This window comes from Salvelinus sp. IW2-2015, linkage group LG23, assembly GCF_002910315.2.
Source record: "Salvelinus sp. IW2-2015 linkage group LG23, ASM291031v2, whole genome shotgun sequence".
Lineage (NCBI taxonomy): Eukaryota > Metazoa > Chordata > Actinopteri > Salmoniformes > Salmonidae > Salvelinus > Salvelinus sp. IW2-2015.
Genome location: NC_036863.1, coordinates 23,136,186 through 23,156,408, shown reverse-complemented (window position 1 = coordinate 23,156,408; position 20,223 = coordinate 23,136,186). Strand labels below are relative to the sequence as shown.

The window sequence follows — 20,223 nt, the reverse complement described above, 5'->3', positions numbered from 1 at the left end:
CTGCGCGTTGTTACATGTTATTTAATAGTGTTAATATATCAATGATGATAGGTTAGAAAAGGTTACTCACCTGTGTTTTGTTTGATTAGTTTTGGGTGAATAAACATTAAATAGGTAAGCTAAAGCCTTAATGTATTTCCTGTTCATTTACCATATCGAAAGCCAATTGTAAATCACAAAAAGCAATTCACTTCCAAAAGCTGCAGAATTATTTTTGCTGTGTTATCAGTGACAGCTGCTGATTCATAATCACAGCATCAGACTAGTTTGCAGTGCACCAATAATAGCGTCAGCAGCCACATTTTAAATTCAACAAAGTGAATTTTGATTGGAACAGATTAAGCAATTTAAAGTGTGCATGGTGAGAATCTGCACACAGTGTGTATTCTTATGTTCCCATCCCCCAGGGTGACTAACCCATCACATGACAGACTTAGCAAAGTGGTTGAGAGGGAGGGGAGGCCCTGTCTGAATGCATATTAGGGAATAGGAAGAGGAGAAGGTAATGCTACTATGCTAGTGACCACGGCCCTGCGTTTCCCACTAGTTCTGTCCAACAGTAGCTACAACACAGATGATTGGGAATGACAAAAGTCATGACTGCTAATCCAGTATAATCTCACGACTGCTTTTTGCTTCAAATGAGTGTATTATTTATTGCCACAGTCTATAGCCTATGCGTGTTTTACCATCTTAGGCGCTACAAGTCACATTTCTCACCTCTCAACATTGAGCTCCAAAACTAAAATTGCATGTGACAGTCATACTATGTGGTTATTTTTGGTTAAATCCGCTCCTGAAATTAGTACATAGGCTTATTGGATTGTAGCCGACATAGACCAATAATGAGTCCTCCTCCAAACAATATAGGATCCGACAAGCATCCCACCCTCACTGATATAAACTATAGATATCCTACAAATGGACTGGCTATGAGGTACAGTCTCTCTCAGTAATAATAGTTATCCACTCAGTATTCACAAATGAATGGCTGCTGAAAGCGGTCAGGGAAAACGCAGGGTGACAAAGAGAAAGAGACAGGCAACTTAGGACAGGAGGACAGAGAGCACCACTGTCACAGGGATGTCTGTCTGTCAGTATGGAAATCCCAGGAATTTCATTTCAAACCAGATGTTTGTTCAAGCATTTTAGGCCTGTGTAAATTACATTAGGAGTGGGAGGGGCAATATTGGACCTACAGAGAGGAGGACGACCCTTATGGAATCCACAGGTCTAAAAAACCATCAGTCTTTTACTTGAACAACCAATGAACTGGTGGCTAACTCTTCAAACGGCTCTTTTCAACATCTCTATACTCCTGGCCTGAAATGTACACTTARTACCGCCACTACCATCTGATAGGATAGTCTTACTGGACACGTACAGTCGAACTAGATACATACAGTGCATTTGGAAAGTATTCAGAACCCTTGACTTGTTACACATTTTTTTAAGTTATAGCCTTATTCTAAAATGTTTTCCTCAATCTACACACACAATACCCCATAACGACAAAGGGAAAACAGGTTAAGAATTGTTTGCAAATGCATTAAAAATAAAAAAACATCTTATTTACAAAATTATTCAGACCGCTTTGCTATGGGACTCGAAATTGAGCTCAGGTGCATCCGGTTTCCATTGATCATTCTTGAGATGTTCCTACAACTTGATTCGAGTCCACCTGTGGTAAATTCAATAGATTGGACAAGATTTGGAAAGGCACACACCTGTCTATATAAGGTCCCACAGGTGACAGTGCATGTCAGAGCAGAAATCAAGCCATGAGGTCAAAGGAATTGTCTGTAAAGCTCAGAGACAGGATTGTGTCAAGGCACAGATCTGGGAAGGGCACCAAAAAATGTCTGCAGCATTGAAGGTCCAAGAACACAGTGGCCTCCATCAATCTTAAATGGAAGAAGTTTAGAACCACCAAGACTCTTCCTAGAACTGGCTGCCCGGCCAAACTAAGCAATCGGGGGAGAAGGGCCTTGGTCAAGGAGGTGACCAAGAACCAGATGGTCACTCTGGAAGAGCTCCAGAGTTCCTCTAGAGATGGGAGAACCTTCCAGAAGGACAAACATCTCTGCAACACTCCACCAATCAGGCCTTTATTGTAGGAGTGGCCAGACAAAAGCCACTCCTCAGTAAAAGGCATGACACCCCGCTTGGAGTTTGCCAAAAGGCACCTAAAGACTCTCAGATCATGAAAAACAAGACTCTAGTCTAACTAGATTCTCTAACTCTTTTGCCTGAATGTCAAGCGTCATGTCTGGAGGAAACCTGGCAKCATCCCTACGGTGAAGCATGGTGGTGGCAGCATCATGCTGTTGGGATGCTTTTCAGCGGCAGGTACTGGGAGACTAGACAGGATCGAGGGAAAGATGAACTGAGCAAAGTACAGAGAGATCCTTGATGAAGTCCTGAGCGCTCTGGAGCAGGTTCTCAGACTGGGGCGACGGTTCACCTTCCAACAGGACAACAACCCTAAGCACACAGCCAAGACAACGCAGGAGTGGCTTCGGGACAAGTCTCAATGTCCTTGAGTGGCCCAGCCAGAGCCCGGACTGGAACCCAACATTTCTGTAAATAGCTGTGCAGCGACACTCCCCATCCAACCTGACAGAGCGTAAAAGGATCTGCAGAGAAGAATGGGAGAAACTCCCCAAATACATGCATGCCAAGCTTGTAGCGCCATACCCAAGAAGACTGGAGGCTGTAATCACTGCCAAAGGTGCTTCAACAAAGTACTGAGTACTTTGTAAATGTGATATTTTTTAGATGGGGGGGACGACGACGATTGAGTCAATTTTAGAATAAGGCAGTAATATAACAAAATGTTGAATAAGTCAAAGGGTCTGAATACTTTCAGAATGCACTGTGTATCATCTAATCAATACTATATCAGCAGAGCAACCATCAGAGTATGAACACTGATTCAACATCAGCCAGGGCACGTTCACTGCCTACAACTCTGGATCTACCATGATAGTTGGCTAGCTATGAAGGAACTCTAAACGTTTTAATAAAAGATGAAACATAACATCCCGAGTAACCTAGATCACGTCTATTAACTGATTTACCTCAAACTTATGTGGTCTCGTTTCAGGATTAAATAACCTAAGCTTAGAGCAATGATAAACTACACAGCTCTTATGACAACGATAGTGAAACCTGTAGGCACCCATGGGGTTGGGCAACATTACTCTTGAACACAGAGGAACTGGGGCAGGGAATCCGAATGGCACACAGCATAAATTTGTGTAAACAGAAATGTAGCTAAAATCATAATTTGACCCACAATATTTCCACCCCCAAAAACAAAATCACTGGTACATCTAGGAAAAGATATTGATGAAATGCCAACATTCAAGCTAGATGGTTGTGAAAGCTAAATCCTGTTTAGATGGCCTAMTAGTTAGACAATAGCTTAAACATACATGTACGAAATATAGCATATATTTAAAAAAAAAAAATTGGATTTGTCCTGATTCCATATTAAAATCAGTGTATTTTGACAAATTGATGTTCAACTATATGCAGACAGGGTTTGGAAAATAGAGTACAATGGGACTGGCACAATGGGAATCAGTCTCAAGCTGGATGATAACATGGTGCTAACAGCTTGGTTTGCATGCGTCTAATATGAAAGAAGAGACTGGTGTGGGTGTTTTGTATTGACCCTAGATAGTGTAGACTTGATATACTGATTTAAAAACAGGATTTAAAACTTCCACAACTCAGGTGTACTGAAATTTTAACTCACCGTCTGCATACACATAAGAAAGCAGTAAAGAAACAAAAAAAGAACAAACAAAACAGAGAAACAAAAACAAAACAAAAACAGACAAAGCAATTATGACTGCTGAACAAGACCGTAAAAAAAACACTTCTGTTGGCTCACAGGTCAGTAAACCGAATGTCTGGCAAGAGGCCGGCTGGGCCAATCAAAATGACTTTACAAAACAAAATATAAATAGCTGTATGTGGACTTAAACAGATGTTTACTTCACTGAATGGATGTTGGATGTTGACAGAAATCGGCTGGCTACATTACACAAACGTGTAAAAACTGAATCATGAAGATAGGCAGGCCCATTAAGGGTTAAATGCTGCTGTACTACATCCATAAAAACATCAACACAACCTTAAGCGGATGGAATGTAAGCCTACGTATGATAACTCTTGTACGTACAAATAACTCCCTGCAGAGGTTAACCTCAAAGGGATTTTATCCTGGTTTAATAAAGGCTAAACGAAATTCAGACTGTCAGTTCCAATTGGCGTACCTTTAAGTGCAATGACTTTGGAGGCGGGGTTCATGATGGCGCTGTCTGCAGAGATTGGTCTGCGGATGGGCGTGTTGGGGTCGGCCATGTCGATGATCACCACCTGTGCCTGCTCGCCCACCTTCTCCCGGATACAGATGAACTTATCAGACTCCATCGTCAGGGTGCTGAACCCAATGTTGGCTGGGTTAATGCCCAAGTTCTGGAGCTGAGAGAAGGGAGGTGGGAGAGAGGAGAAAAGTTAGGTGCTATTTAGCGTTCAATAACCTGGGAAGTAACCAGCTGAAACAGAAACACTTTGAGGGGCTCTAAAACAAGCCAATAAATAGCAATAAGGTCAACCCTTAGTAGGCCTCTCTCTCAAACTGCTATTATAGGAAGATCAACATTGTTATTGGACTTCACCATCAACTGGTGCCAGACAGAATGACAGGTGGGAAGAGAACATTGGAAAAGGGCAAATTCAATTAAAAAATACAACACATGGTCATAACTTCTACATTTTGTAACTTAGTTAACCAAGAAGGTAATAAGGTTGACAAAACTGCAGGTTGTACAGCAGGCCTATCTGCACCATTAGATGGGATGAATGAAAGGCCATGGCTAAACTAGTGTTATGTCAGGGGTTTAACATCAGCTCAGGAGTGTGCTGCTGTGTGACTGACTGGTGATGTCATTGAGCCTGACACTGAGCAGCACTCCAGAGAGATGGACCAGAGCAGAGCTGCATGGTCTCTTGGACTGGGGGGACAGGACCCGGAGTAGGGAGGGGGGCTGGGAGGTTATCTTTGGCCAACGTAAAACATTGCAGAGTCTGTGTAATGATCATGCTGTTTAATCAACTTCTTCATATGCCACACTTGTCAGGTGGTTGGATTATCTTGGTAAAGGAGAAATGCTCACTAACAGGGATGTAAACAAAGTTGTACACTTGAGAGAAAGAAGCTTTTTGTGTGTTTGGAAAATTTCTGGGATCTTTTATTTTAGCTCTTTTATTTTAGCTCATGAAACATGGGACCAACACTTACCAGGTTGTGTTTATTTTTGTTCAGTGTTGTAGCTCTTTTGAATCGTGGCCATCAAAACATTTTAACACACAATTGCATTTAGAATTGTCTCGTTTCACTCCAGTACCAGCTTCGAGGTGCTCTCGCAGATTATTCCGCTCCTCAAACTAGGCTCTGCACACTGTGCGTGTGTAACAAATAAAATACACACGCGTCAATCTAATTCCACTAAGTTTAGCAAATTAACCATGACCTTTCAAATGTACTAACAATGACAAGGCATTGTGGTGATGCTAACACACCCCATTTCTGGGACTCTTTAAATATATGTTCCAGAAAGTTCCCGCAGGGGAACAGACTATACCACCCTAAGAGCACCGGAATTCAGTAGTCTCCCTATCCTGTTCTGACCGGTTGTTGAACTCACATTGACAACACACACAGAGACTGTATAGTCAAACTGCATGAGGAGGAGGAACACAAGGGGTTAACCGGTGTTCAAATAAAGACCTGCGGGACGCTAGATTAACAGCACCACTCTACTGTCACCCAGTCTGTCTGCCAGGCCTGGCTGGCACAGTACCTATAGACCAGCCTCAAACTCATACTGACTCTCACACCCTGACACAGCAACAGCCTGCAGGGAAGTGCTGCATACTGTGCCCATGGACCCATTTATCACTGAGAAGGGTCATGGTAACATTTGGTGGCACTGCGCTTCTGAGGATAAGTCGGACAGGTTTTTCCTCACCTCGTTTTACTTTCTCACCATATTCGAGTTGTGTAATGTGAGGCTGTGAATGTGTTTACTGGACTAGGGCTGCCAGGCTGAACGTGTCTGTGATTATTAGAGTAATAGTTAGACTACAACCTGCAGGTATTTGTTTAGGCTGAGGCTCATTAATGATGCGGGCCAGGGAGCTCCATCTCCCTCCACAGCTACTAGGGGCTGAGGGAGAATCCTCCATCTAGCTGCTCAGACTTGAAATGCAGCCAAAACTGAGTTTGCTTTCAGATCACATACCTGACACTGAGGGGAGTTGAATTTAAACTGAAGATAAAAAACAGGGACCGCCCTCAAGACAGACACACAGGGCTGAGATACCATACCAGCTGCAGGAGATGAGGTGGCAAGTGACAGGAATAGAGTCTGACAGAGGTGCAGGGGACAGGGTAGGGGGTGAAGAGTTTTAATTGCTGCCCCAAGCTTAAACACATCACTACTACAGAACTATTCTGTACGCAGCTGTTTGGCACAACCCCTCATGCCTCACCACATCTACTCAGACATTTCAACCAATATCAGATGGCATATTCCTTAGTTTCTTTAAATAAATCTGTATTACACAAAGGCAAAACATACAATTAGGGAATGTAAGCCAAGTATTTTATTCCTCCTCACAAAGCAAATCTTGGAGGACATGTCATTCCAGGCTCTTAATACTGGAATTCCCCTAGATAATGCCCTTGATTCTATAAAAGTGCACATGAAGCACAAACATAGACCTAATCTATTCAAATCAAAACCAGTAGCTGCTTTACAGGTTACTGGCCAAAATGCATAAGATTTGATAAAAAAACAAAAAATAAAATAAAACTTGTTGATTGAATTAATGTAGCCTACTCAAACAATGTAGCCTAGGCCAGTCAATTTGAAACAATTCAAACGTGCCCTCTTGCTGCACACAAGTCAAATGCTAATTAGTTGTTGACATATCCAGGTAACCCAGTTACCGGTTTTAACTGAATCAGGCCTGAGGGTGTAGTGAATAGAAAGCATATGGGTCAACTTCAGTGTCTCCTCTGTTAATAACCCACAGACGACTTGGCCCACTGCTAATCAGCTAACACAAACCACATTTCCAGGAAGGGCCTACATCTTTATCAATGGTGAGACACACCCTCCACAACCCTAACCGCCCGGCACCGCATTCTTTCACTCATGTGTAGCAGTCTGGGTGCCTTTCAAGGACAGAGTGGTTCTTCCTTTAAAAGTTGTGTCATACTGCAGAACGGCTTGCGGGGTGCCGCAGAATTCTGAAGTTATTTAACGGTCAGCCATTGTTGCCATTAATGCTAGTTAGTGCTAGTTTGACCACCAGGGGGCATCTTTGAGAAGCTAAGTTATTGAAATGACATGGAGCTGTAGGCCTAAGAGTCCTGCTTCTGTAGCTGTTTAACTTTCCTATTGGCAAAACATACAAGTCATCAATGTCTTTAAATACAATCATTTGTTATAAAACGAAATAACAAAAGGGAGCCTTAAACAATGAATAAACTGCAACATGTCGGCTAAAGCGATTTCATTCAGGAATGCATTTGACAGCTTAATATTGGCTTTACTAGGAGACTTTAAAACCTTTTTTTGTTAAAAGACTATGGGATTTATTTATGGTGTTTCTATTCCAAGAAAAAATTATGCATTTTACTAATTGACTTGGTACCCCCTGTATATAGCCTCGTTATTGTCATTTTATTGTGTTACTTTTCATTATTTTTTTTACTTTAGTTTATTTGGTAAATATTTTCTTAACTCTTTCTGGAACTGCACTGTCGGTTAAGGGCTTGTAAGTAAGCATTTCACAGTAAGATCTACACTTGTATCTACCGCATGTGACGAATAAAGTTAGATTTGAAATGATTGATTTCGAAGAAGAAAAAAATGTAAAATCATGTTTATTAGGCTACTGTGCAGTGTCTTTAAATACAATGGTCCTCCTACCCGATGTCCTTCTTGGCAAGAGTATTGTCCTGCTAGTCCATCATGGGTGGATGGATTCTTTTGTATTCCAATGTATTGAATGAATGTATTCATTACAGTGATTTGCCATTCTCAAAGTGGAAACATTGTTTGCAGAGTTCACAACCTGCTACACTTGTGAAAAACAAGTGTTTGAAAACYTGTTATTTTCAAAGTGCCTCCAACTGTCCATCACTACTGTAAACCGACAACAGTATTATAAAAAATAAATACACAGTATCTGCAGTGGTGCAAATATATTATTGAATTAGATTTTTTTACTTTTAAAACGTATATGTTTATTATGCTACTGTGCAGTCTGACAAAAACCAACAGYACAATGTTTTCTGTAGCCTACATAGTAAAGTGCCTAATTTCTCACACAAGGGAGAGCAGGACATGACCAGACTTTCTGTGACCTCAAGTACTCATTAACTCGGTCTTTAACGCTTTTCAGGTTGCATCGGTCACGGACAGAAAGTTCTGTGAAACAGGATTAATGATGAACACTCAGAGGTTGACTGGTAAGACACATGGGCCGGACAACGCCGGGCGGCCATTTGTGTGTCGCCTCTCCCGGTCTCAGCCTCTCAACCCGGTGTAATGACGCCTCAAGCGTCTTAGACCGCTGCGCCACTCGGGAGGCCATCTCAGCAAGGTTTTACCCGTGGTCGTGGAGCTGGAAGCGCAACTAAATTGAACTGAGCTGTACAGTAGCTGATTTTATTAACAAAAGCATTAAAGATGTTGATGAACAAATACTGTACAGTATATGCTTTATCCATTTTGCAGTTGAATGAGGAAATGTAAAACTTTAGAGTATTTAAGCATCGAATACATTGTAAGTTTGCCCTTTTTTGGCCATTAGGCTACACTTTACAAAAGGACTCAACTCTGACTGACCGCAGCATTTATCCGTAGTCTAAACTGGCACAAATTGGGGAATTTGTCAAACCTAGCCAAGCTATTAGACTATCCTTTTGTAAATTAATGGAGGTGTGAATGTTTCAGTCCATCTTCAATATAATCATTCATTCAGAAAGTTAAACCCATAGGTCTTAGGCCTGCAGTAATTTAAATTACCTGGTACATTTTCATTATGTTATGATAATCAATGCCTAATGGGAATGTTAAAAAGTCCAAAAGTTACAGGAGGAGTTAGACATTTGGCTGTCAGAAGTATTAAAAATCAACCAATGTCAGCCTTTAAATGCTTTATTATCCAAATGTTGAAAGTGCGTGTGGGCAACGGAGAGAAACAAAATGGTGCAGTTTGAAGCGGAGAGTCAGAGATGGGGGTGTGAGCAGGTGGGTCTGYGCAGGTGTGAAGTAGTTGTCGTTGGTATGTTTTGTATAGCCTAAAAATATCAAATAAGGAAAAATGACAAGCTTGCAACACATCTGATTATTCATTATGAACAGGATTTATTTGATTTATTTAATTTACATTCTTCATTGTAACCACAATGTCACAAATAATTGAACACACAACATAAGCAGATTAACTTGGTCAAAACATTTATAAAAGACTATCAAAGAATGTTGGTACTTATTTATTTTCATCCAAAGCCACAAATGAGTGAGTCACTCAGCTTTATGCTGACAAATCCTCGCTGGACTCTTTCATTCAGTTTGTTCTTCACATCAGCAAAGAAGGGCTCGGTGTTTCAGAAACTCACTTTCTATAGAGGGGCTATCACTCTTTCACACTGTGGTAAACAAAGACGTTTGTTATTTACAATTATTTATTTTTGTTTTTAGAGGGAGAGAAACCAAAAGCCCACCGTGCCTATTTTTCCAAAATCGTCAGTCCATATGTCAAGTGTAATTCGGCATTGCATTTACCTAAGTTCTCCCTCAATTCCAGGAACACCGCCAGAATTTGTTGTTGTTGTTGTTGCAGGACTCTAGTGCCAGAGAAGAGACTCTCGGACTGAAAACATTCACACCTCCATTAAATTTATGAAAAGATAGTCTATTTGCCTCCCGGGTGGCGCAGTGGTCTAGGGCACTGCATCGCAGCGCTAGCTGCGCCACCAGAGASTCTGGGTTCGCGCCTAGGCTCTGTCGCAGCCGGCCGCGACCGGGAGGTCCGTGGGGCGACACACAATTGGCCTAGCGTCGTCCGGGTTAGGGAGGGTTTGGCCGGTAGGGATATCCTTGTCTCATCGCGCACCAGCGACTCCTGTGGCGGGCCGGGCGCAGTGCGCGCTAACCAAGGGAGCCAGGTGCACGGTGTTTCCTCCGACACATTGGTGCGGACAATGCATTCTGAACAAAATTATTCATTGCACTTCTTGGACAAATTCTCTTGATCAAATTAAGGAAACAGCTGACAGTTCTAAGTTGAAAGTTCTGTAAAAGTATTTTAAGAGCCCATTAAAAGGGCTATTGGAGTTAATAAGCAGGAACTCTCCTGTATCATTATTACAGAAGAGACAAAAAAATAGAAAGAGAGCTAGCTACCCATCTAATTGTATGGTCGCAATTCTATTACACAGATAGTTGCACATCAGTTCCTGTACACTCCAGTTTAGGGTGCCATTTAGTATAGCACTGATGATGTCACCGCAGCGTAACCATCACTCATTGGCTAGAGGGATGCCCTGACCTTGCTGCTATTGGTCGGTGGAAGGGAACTCTGTAGGCAGTGCGTAAGAAGTAACGATCCCCAACTGAATTGAACAGTAGACAATGGAGCTCTGCTGCAGAAGCAGCCCTACAGCCAAACACGATTCATCACTCAGGAAAGACACTCCGTTACATTTAGAGCTGCCTGGCCACTGTGGGTGATTCACACAGAAACACACAAAGGTAACCATCTCCCTAAAGATAAGCTTGGCCTTATCCAAGCCCAGAACAGAATACACACGACAACTACTTTTCAAGATATGCAAGGCCATTATTCAAGAGATTCCAGTTATAAAACCTGACTGATGACAGGACTATGATGATTTGTGTTTGAAACAAACCTGGTTGGAGGCTTGGTCATTTATGGTGACATTTGTGGTGATATTTGTAAAATTGAAGACACACTGATGCCTTGTCAGACATGCCCTGGAGAAGTTCACCAATGTTCTTCAAAATGAACAGTGCATATCACTCCACAAAAAATAAACTCATGGCTGACAAATCAAAGGGAATGTATGTATACTGGATATGCATTTGAACCTCTAGACATGATGCCTATGCCAAAGCATTTGAGGAAGTCGTATATCTGACCGATGTTACTCGGAGTGGACACTGGACAGAACTCCCTCTTGTCCTATAACAGTCATTCCACAATGGTCTAGACAGATTTACATGCTCTTCATCCTCCATGAGATCCCTCTATGCTGGCGTCTGGAGAAAAAGCTTTTCATTCAACATGAAAACAGCCATAAAACAGGAACGTGAAGTCCAGCAGGCATGCCCCCAGTGCGCTCTCCATCTCCTCTGCACAATGAATGTGTTACACTGACCGGACCCAAATAATTCAGCTCAGAGTCAGACAGATGTTGAACTAGAGCAAAATGATTTGTCTGTCCACACCAAATTTCCATGGCTAAGATTATGAGCACACGCTAAGCAGGCACTAACATAGCCYCCCCACATAGGCATGCATGACATCACTGAGAAGGAATGTGTGTGAAACCAAGTCAAATTAACACCATACACACCAACCTGGAGGAGGCTGGAAACTCACTAATTTAGTCATGAGGTTGTGTCCTGTGCTCTCACAGACCTGGTGTTGGGTTAACTACCCCTTGGCAATAGCTAGACTGGTGGGTTTGCGCACATGCCGGCTCAAGGCCTTTTATTCCAGATGCTATTGAAACACTGCATTAACTARGACATGTAAGCCGACAGCAGGGGAGCATGAGCAAGACTTGACAGAAGAGAGATGTAAGAAAGGAGTGAGAAAGGGTGAGATTGTTTGCGCCAAGGCTGCCGCAAAGCGTCGCGCTTATTTATCTGGCGGGTGTCCTCGTTTGAGTTCACTTTGCCACAGCAGCGCGATGAGAGAGAGAGGCGAGAGGGAACAGAGTGAGAAAGAGTGAGAGATTGGTGATACAAAAAGAGGGATGAAAGAGGTTTACAGAGTGAAGGATGGAGGGAGCATGATTGTCTCACCTCCTAAAAGGAGTAATGACACCAGCCAGGCGATTGACTCTGTGCTGCGGGAAGAAACAGACAGACTGCCACYAGGCCGCAGCGAGTCACTCCTCATRCGTCAGACCACTCATCATCCATTACCATCACCACTAGCTTTACAAACCATGTCTCTCTTATCATTGTCACAAATCAKATGAAAACCCCTAACTAAATCTTAAAATGGCACTACAGTGGAGCATGCTCTGCATACTTCTGTTACGTAACACTGGGAAGCAGACAGGAAATTTACATGCAGCTCTATAATAGATTAGCAGCTCCTGGTCCCAGACGCACTGGAGTGGCTGGATCAAATGGATACACTACAGCCTCACTGGCAGATAGTGGTTCAGTAGTGGTGCACTGTGTGGAACGAATGAGATTCCAAGGAAAGATGCAACTGTACTCTCTCTCCCTGGCTATAATCAAAGCTTATGTTAACCTCTCTTGGGCACGTGAGACGGTAGCGTCCCACCTCTTCAACAGCCAGTGAAACTGCTGGGCACCAAATTCAAATACAGAAATACTCATAAAAATTCAGAAAACAAAACATATTTTACATAGGTTTAAAGATTAACTTCTTGTGAATCCAACCACGGTGTCAGATTTTTTAAATGCTTTACGGCGAAAGCATACCTTACGATTATGAGAACATAGACAAATCATTACAAACAGTAGCCAGCCAGATAGAACAGTTACACAATTTAGAAATAGAGAAAATTAATCCCTTACCTTTGATGATCTTCATATGGTTGCACTCAGCAGACATTCATTTACTAAATTTTTTCCCCTTTTGTTCGATAAAGTCTCTTTATACCCAAAAACCTCAGTTTTGTTCGCGCGTTTTCTTCAGTAATCCACAGGCTCAAACGCAGTCAAAACAGGAAGACAAAAAAATCTAAATTGTATTCGTAAAGTTCATAGAAYCATGTCAAYCGATGTTTATATTCAAACCTCAGGTTGTTTTTAGCCTAAATAATCGATAATATTTCAACCGGAAAATAACGTTGTCAYTATAAAATGTAAACAAGAAACGCACTCGCAGTTGTGCGCATGAAAAAGCTCCGTGAAACTTTAGGTTCCACTCATTCAGACTGCTCTTACTTCCTCATTTTTCAGAATACAAGACTGAAACACTTTCTAAAGACTGTTGACATCTAGTGGAAGGCATAGAAACTGCAATTTGAGTCCTAAGTCAATGGATACTCTAATGGCATTGAATAGAAAACTACAAAATCACAAAAAAAACGACTTCCTGAATGGATTTCTCAGGTTTTCGCCTGCCAAATCAGTTCTGTTATACTCACAGACACTATTTTAACAGTTTTGGAAACTTGTGTGTTTTCTATCCAAATCTACCATGCATATCCAAATCTATATGCATTTCATATCTTCTGGGCCCGAGAAACAGGCAGTTTAATGTGGCCATGCATTTCATCCAAAATTCCGAATGCTGCCCCCTACCCTAGAGAAGTTAAGATGAATAGGCTAAAATGCAAATCAGACACTTCCCCCGAACCCCATGTGAAGCTCTCAACCTGAGCGAGCCGCAGACCCATGCATCCATCTGCTGATTTAACAAGAGGTTTGCTTTTCCTCTCTTCCTTCAAGGGAACAAGGGCACCTTGCTCAGCACAAAAGCCCCTGCGTCTTGCAGGGATTCAAGGAAGGGCAGGATGTGCTGAGGCTTGCAGGGGGTCCAGCTCCAAACTGCTCTATTACTCCACAACAGGAAGCAGGAGCCCATTGTCTCACAGATTGACCACGGGCCGGAGGACATGTGACCAGCACCAACCCAGGGGTAAGGAAAACGGGTGCTCTGGTCTGACAGATATAAGGGAAGAGGGGGGGAAAGGAGAGAGATAAAAAGAGGAATTCAGAGTGGAGTCCAGCCAGTTCTGCTGACTGAGGGTTGGTTTCCAGATAGTTTAGTGGCTTTTCCTTTTTGTGAAATGCTTTGCTGCTTTATTGTACGTTCAGGTGTCCTACACTGAGGAATGTCAAGTGTTCAGCAAATCCATATCCTCACAAGCATGTCACGAGATATCAGCTGCTTACCAGGTGAGAGTTCAAAGTTCCCCACACAAACCTTTTAAGGTGAGGTTTTAAAGAACGCAGGCATAAAAAGTTTCTTAACACCTATTACGCACTAAACTAAGTTTAGTGGTGGGGTGAAATGTAATGTCTTCRATTTAAATGCCATTCGACAAGTTATTGCTGTGGTAAAATGCATAAAGACTTTCAAGCAGTGAGCAGTCATGTAGGAGGAGAAATGTACKGTATGTGACCTTGAGTAGGGCATCTCATTTTCAGCTGAACTGGTTACATTGTTATAACTTGTTCAAGCTGCATAAATAGAGAGAATGAGATGCATGTTCTGTTCTGTGCTAGCAACCCTAGTAGGATAATACTAGACGACTACATGTAGGGTCACATCAAGCAGATAGATGTTCTTACAGATGCTCCCAGGACCATCTGCCATGTAATCAAAAACACTTTATCAAGAGACAACTAGCCATCTCTTGAATAAAGTGGGAAGGATTATAAAGATAGTGGCCTTATTAAAGTGAAACATTGCCGAGATATTTGAAAAGCACTTAGATATTTATTGACATATCCAGTTTTTCCTCTCAATATAAACAAACACTTGGCACAGGTAAGGAAACTTGACTCCTCACACCCTCTGTTACAGAATACTATTAGCAAGGGAAGCCTTTGTCAACACAGGGCCAGGCACAATGTCTTCACTCAGTGAATAGGAGTCCAACATGCATTATGTTCAAGACACTAGCTCCAACTCTCAGGAAAACCAAGTGTGTGTGTGGTGTGTAAAAAAACAATGCCTGGAAAAAAAGTCAGAGCCCTTGTACCTCAGAGAGCGGAAAAGTCCAGTTCTATACAGCCAGCTGTATAAATGGTTGATTTATAAAAATGCAAGCTATGCAAGTGGCCCCGGATGAGTGAGGACAGAGGACACCGTCAGAGGGAGAGAAAATAAAGTGGATGGGAGGCTTCAACATATAGGCCCAGTGGTGCAGTTCACCATGAGGCTCCCTCAGCCTCTGGGGTCAGTCTGGGTGAACTTAAGTGTGCTTTAAAGCAGATCGTACTGCTGCTGCTTGCTGAACAAATAGCGTTTATCTGGTGTAGGCCGTCATTGTAAATAAGCATTTGTTCTTAACTGACTTATATAGTTAAATAAAAAATCAAATAAAAAGTAATGGACCTGACTGAGTTTGGCTGGCTCGGTCTCTGTGGCTGTATTGTATTAGAACAGCAGTACTAGGCTGGATAGGTGTGTGAGAAAACATCCATCGCCTGCCCACTGGAGCACCGTGATGTCACAGAAGCAGATATGACAGGCTGACCTTAAAGGAGTCAGTGACTGACTCAGATCATGTGACCATACTGCACCAATTGGCTCAAAGTGAGGCCCTGGTAGTTTCCTGGGAGCTAGTTAGCTCTCCTGTGTGTATGGAGCCTTATACCTACCGCCCCAGATACCTGACAGCACAGCAGAGATTTATGAAGACACTCCAGAGGGAGTGTGGACATAAACCTGAAAGGGAGGCTGACAAATGATCACAATAGAAAGGAAAGGGGGATACCTAGTCAGTTGTACAACTGAATACCTTCAACTGAAATGTGTCTTCCGCATTTAACCCAACCCCTCTGAATCAGAGAGCTGCGGGTGGCTGCCTTAAATCGACATCCACGTCTTCGGCGCCCGGAGAACAGTGGGTTAACTTCCACCTGTTGTCTATTCCATTTGCACAACAGCATGTGAAATGTATTGTCAATCAGTGTTGCTTCCTAAGTGGACAGTTTGATTTCACAGAAGTGTGATTGACTTGGAGTTACATTGTGTTTTTTAAGTGTTCCCTTTATTTTTTTGAGCAGTGTATATCAGTCACATACAAATGACTGACGTGCCAATGACACAGAAATCAGAGGATACATAGGCTACTTCAGTTATAACCTCCCCACTTCTTATTACACTAAACTTGTGCGCTGCCGGCGCTGTTAGGCAACAGAAACTAGTAAATAAATGCAATGCATGGTGAGAGCACAATATCCTTCTCTGGCTTTGCACTGAAAATGCTTTCATGTCTAGAATAACTTGACAGCCTTAAAACGGAAGAATGCACCAGAGGTCAATGTGAATTCTACACACACATAGTATTGGTAATTTCAGTCAAAATCTATAATTCATAGACAGAGTACTAGTATTAAGTCTCACTCAGGATGCAGGAGAAAGAGATGGTGAATGTGCTGCACAACACCCCTGCCTCACACACCCTACAGCTACAAACTACAGTGCCAGCTTAGCCCAATCTCAATTCACAGAATAGCCAGTACATTATCTAAACAGTCCCACCTTCCTCTATCTTCTGGAACACACACTCCTGCAATTAGAGACCCTTCAAGGGCATAAAACTCACCATAAACTGTACATTATAATTCCACAGACTAAAGGCCATTACAGGGGCTTGTCAACCTCAGACGTGATGTATGAATAACTAAAAGCTATATTTAGATAAATTTGATTAGTCAACTTTATCTTCAGTAAAGGTACATTAGTGATATGGAGTGCTATTAGGGCCGGGACGATACCAATATCTTGATAATTGTTAGTATCGTGGCAAAGAAAAACAAAACGGATTCCAATGTTGGAAACAAACATCATTATGTTGTCATCCAGTCACATTCATAGATTTTCCAAGCTGAAACACATCATATTTTACATACAGCAGGTTTTTAAAGGACCAAAGAGTTAGGCCTGCTTCGTGTTTTCATTTTAGCCATGGGAAAAAATATTGCGATACTGGCATCATCCTGACCCTAAGGGCTATTGCTGTGAATGCACTGTGCAGCAGTAACGGCTGGAGTGGATACCCAGGTCTAGTGTTTGGGACTACGCCTGCAGGGTTCATTTGTGTTATCACCATTCCCGTCTGCAGAAAAAAAAACAGAAGACAGTCCTCCAACAACATTGGCTCACAGTGACAGAAAGAGAGAAATATTTTTTTCATCCCTTCACCTCTCTAACATCTGTCGTTAGCCATAATCCTCTGGAGAATATCCTATCATTTTACACCACAGATTGAAATACTGAGAAATTACAGTTGCGATTCCCCTCAGGCACTATACAATATCTATGAGAAAAGAGAAGAGAAACTAGAATCAATGTAATAGCAAAAACAGCACTACTCCAGATGTCGAGGCAAAACGGCACAATTTAACAGCAAAAGTGACGTAGTCTGGCACACGCAGCGCTTTGTCTATAAGTATTGTAGTAAAGCTATCATTCTGACTGAAAAATAAACACTACATTTTTCCACCTCTCCTAACGGTTTTGTGTGCGAGACATGCTTTAAAACAAACCAACTTTGCATTGTGTGTAGCAACAAATAAACACAATGTAAAACAAAAGATTTTTCAGAAACCAAGATGTTGGCGGATCGCATGTCTCGTTCTGAAGCTGAGGCTCCACAAAAAGACCAGAGACTGATTTATTCATTAGCTAGCTTACTTAGAGATCTTTCAAGCCAGCAGTCTTGACACAATACATGCACTCCAAGGAGCATAAATGTTTTCCACTTCCTCAACTTGACCTACTGTGAGTTTAATAGGCTACATCATGTCATGGTGACTATGTCAGGCTAAGGTGTGGTCATTCAAAACCACAAACACTCCCAGTCACATATATTGCCTAATAGAGGAAGGCTTTTTCATTGGTTTGATTTTTTAACACTATATTGTCTTCTCTGTCAGATGTAATTTGTGTAGCTTTTTAGTGCTTGAGGTAATTGTTTTGGGCTCTCGAGAGGTGCAGCGGTCTAAGGTACTGCATCTCAGTGCTTGAGGCGTCACTACAGAAACCTTGGTTCAAATCCAGGCACAACCGGCCGTGATTGAGTCCCATAGAGCAGCACACAATTGGCCCAGTGTCGCCCGGGTTTGGCCGGTGTAGGCCGTCATTGTAAATAAGAATTTGTTCTTAATTGACTTGCCTAGTTAAATAAAGGTTATAAATAAATAAATTGTCCACTGAAAATAAACTACAGCCAAACTGCCCAAGAGTTTAAACTTATTTCATTAACAGAACAGTAATCAAAATGATCTGTGATGGAAAATCATTAGTCAGTATGCATTCATACAAAGGTACATGACAAAGCCAATGCAAAAGGACATGAAAAAGCCTTATCTAATTATGTGTGAAGGTGTCACCTGCTGATGACATGCTCTCATACTATCAAGGTGTGTATACTCAGAAGGTAATGTCCATTCACTACTACCAGGAAAGCACTAGAATCATGAGGCAGGAAGCCCACTTAACCTAATCTGCATGAATGAAAGGATATTCATGATATTGTTAGGGAAGGAAAGAATGAAACGTTTCCTATTCTTGAGTACTGACATTGAGGGAAATGACTATCAGGCTTGGTGTTAGCTAGTGACCTCACTCCGCCGGCTGAGTTAGACCTGCTTATTCAAAACTAAGACAAGTACAGGTGTAAATGGAAATGAAACTCAACTCGCCTGATAGTTCAGATCTGTGACATAAGAATGTTAGCTAAACTAGCTACCATAGGTGGCTGGCTAACTTTAGCTTAACGTTACTAATATTTGATCCAGGTTGAATGGTCATCATTTAGCTAACTATAACGTGCGGATAAACACCAAAACACCCGGAATCATAATTAACGACAGATTGTTCATTGCTGAATTGGTATTAATTTATTTCCTTAATGTAGCTAGCTAGCTACAACACATACGTGAGTAGCTAGCTAGTAGATTTAGGCTAAGCTAACGTTAGCTGGTCTCATACTGGTTAGTTGGCAAACTACCTAACGTTATATTGTAGCTAACGTTAGCCAACTACAACAATAAGTTATTGGCCAACTAACGACTTCGCCGTCCAAACCAATGGGTAAGGCAACTTGCTCACTAGTTAGAAACGATATCTATATAGTTACTGTATCTAGTTAACTAATGTCATCCATCGTCAGCGTCCCACCGAGCTGGGCGACGATGTCATGATTAGCTAACTAGCTAACTCAGCCAACATTATGTTGAGGTCATTTTCATTCTGAGATAACCGACGAGTAACAAGCATCGCTTATGTTACTATCCTAATGAACAATGAATGAAGAAATACATTATAATTTTTCAGAAATATCACCATTCATTCAACATAACGTTACCTGCAGGTGCTCCTGAAAGCGAATAGGCAGGATCTGAGCCATGGCGGTTCCTTTGCTCTCCTCCCGATTCTCCTAATGCTAACACACTACMGCTTCTTCTCAGATCCTAGCCGGACAGCCAGGAAAAGGCTAGTTTAAAGTCCAATTGGGTAGACTCTTAGACTTGTATGAAAATGTGTTGTCAATATACTGGTGATTGTAATTGTCCTTTTGCTGTTTACTTGCTTCCCCAGTGATGACGGTCTGCTACCGCTGCACTGAACACCCTGGACTTTCAATGGCGGTGGTGGAGGCTGCTCSGGAGAGAAACAATCCGGAAATGGCAGTGTACTTCAGTGGGGCGGACGAATACACATTTATGTTTCAAAAAGTGTAATTTCCAATCACGATTAGCATTTTATGTAGAATATTCACAATTGAAACCTATTCATTTTTATACAATCCAGGAAAAATTACAAAAATGTAGTCCAAAGGGCGCATACAATTTGGGCGATAAGGATGCATTGGTACTATTTCTTTGCGATTCGCCCTTTGATTTTTGCCACATCATTCGTCCTCGTGAATGAACGTCAGTTCCTACTTGCGTGCTACGGTTCCCAGTGGCGTAAAGTACTTAAGTAAAAATACTTTCAAGTACTACTTAAATCGTTTTTTGGGGTATCTGTACTTTACTATTCATATTGACTACTTTTACTTCACTACATTCCTAAACAAAATTATGTACTTTTTACTCCATACATTTTCCCTGACACCCAAAATAACTTTATATTTTGAATGCTCAACAGGACAGGAAAATTGTCCAATTCATGCACTTATCAAGAGAACATCCCTGGTCATCCCTACTGCCTCTG

The 20,223-nt window shown here is 41.9% G+C and overlaps 1 protein-coding gene across 8 annotated transcripts in view; it reads right to left on the bottom strand.

Annotated features, from left to right (window-relative positions):
- The window catches only part of LOC111950571 (clathrin heavy chain 1), a 48,466-nt gene extending 28,800 nt beyond the window's left edge, over window positions 1-19,666 (bottom strand). For all 8 annotated transcript variants that reach the window (XM_023968234.2, XM_070434435.1, XM_023968238.2 and 5 more), the window contains exons 1-2: window positions 19,373-19,666; window positions 4,287-4,494 (exon numbers count right to left, since the gene is read on the bottom strand). In XM_023968234.2, the coding sequence (XP_023824002.1) occupies window positions 4,287-4,494; window positions 19,373-19,414 (250 nt within the window). In that variant the 5' untranslated portion in view covers window positions 19,415-19,666. The remainder of the gene's footprint in view (window positions 1-4,286; window positions 4,495-19,372) is intronic.
- Window positions 19,667-20,223: the final 557 nt, after the last annotated feature.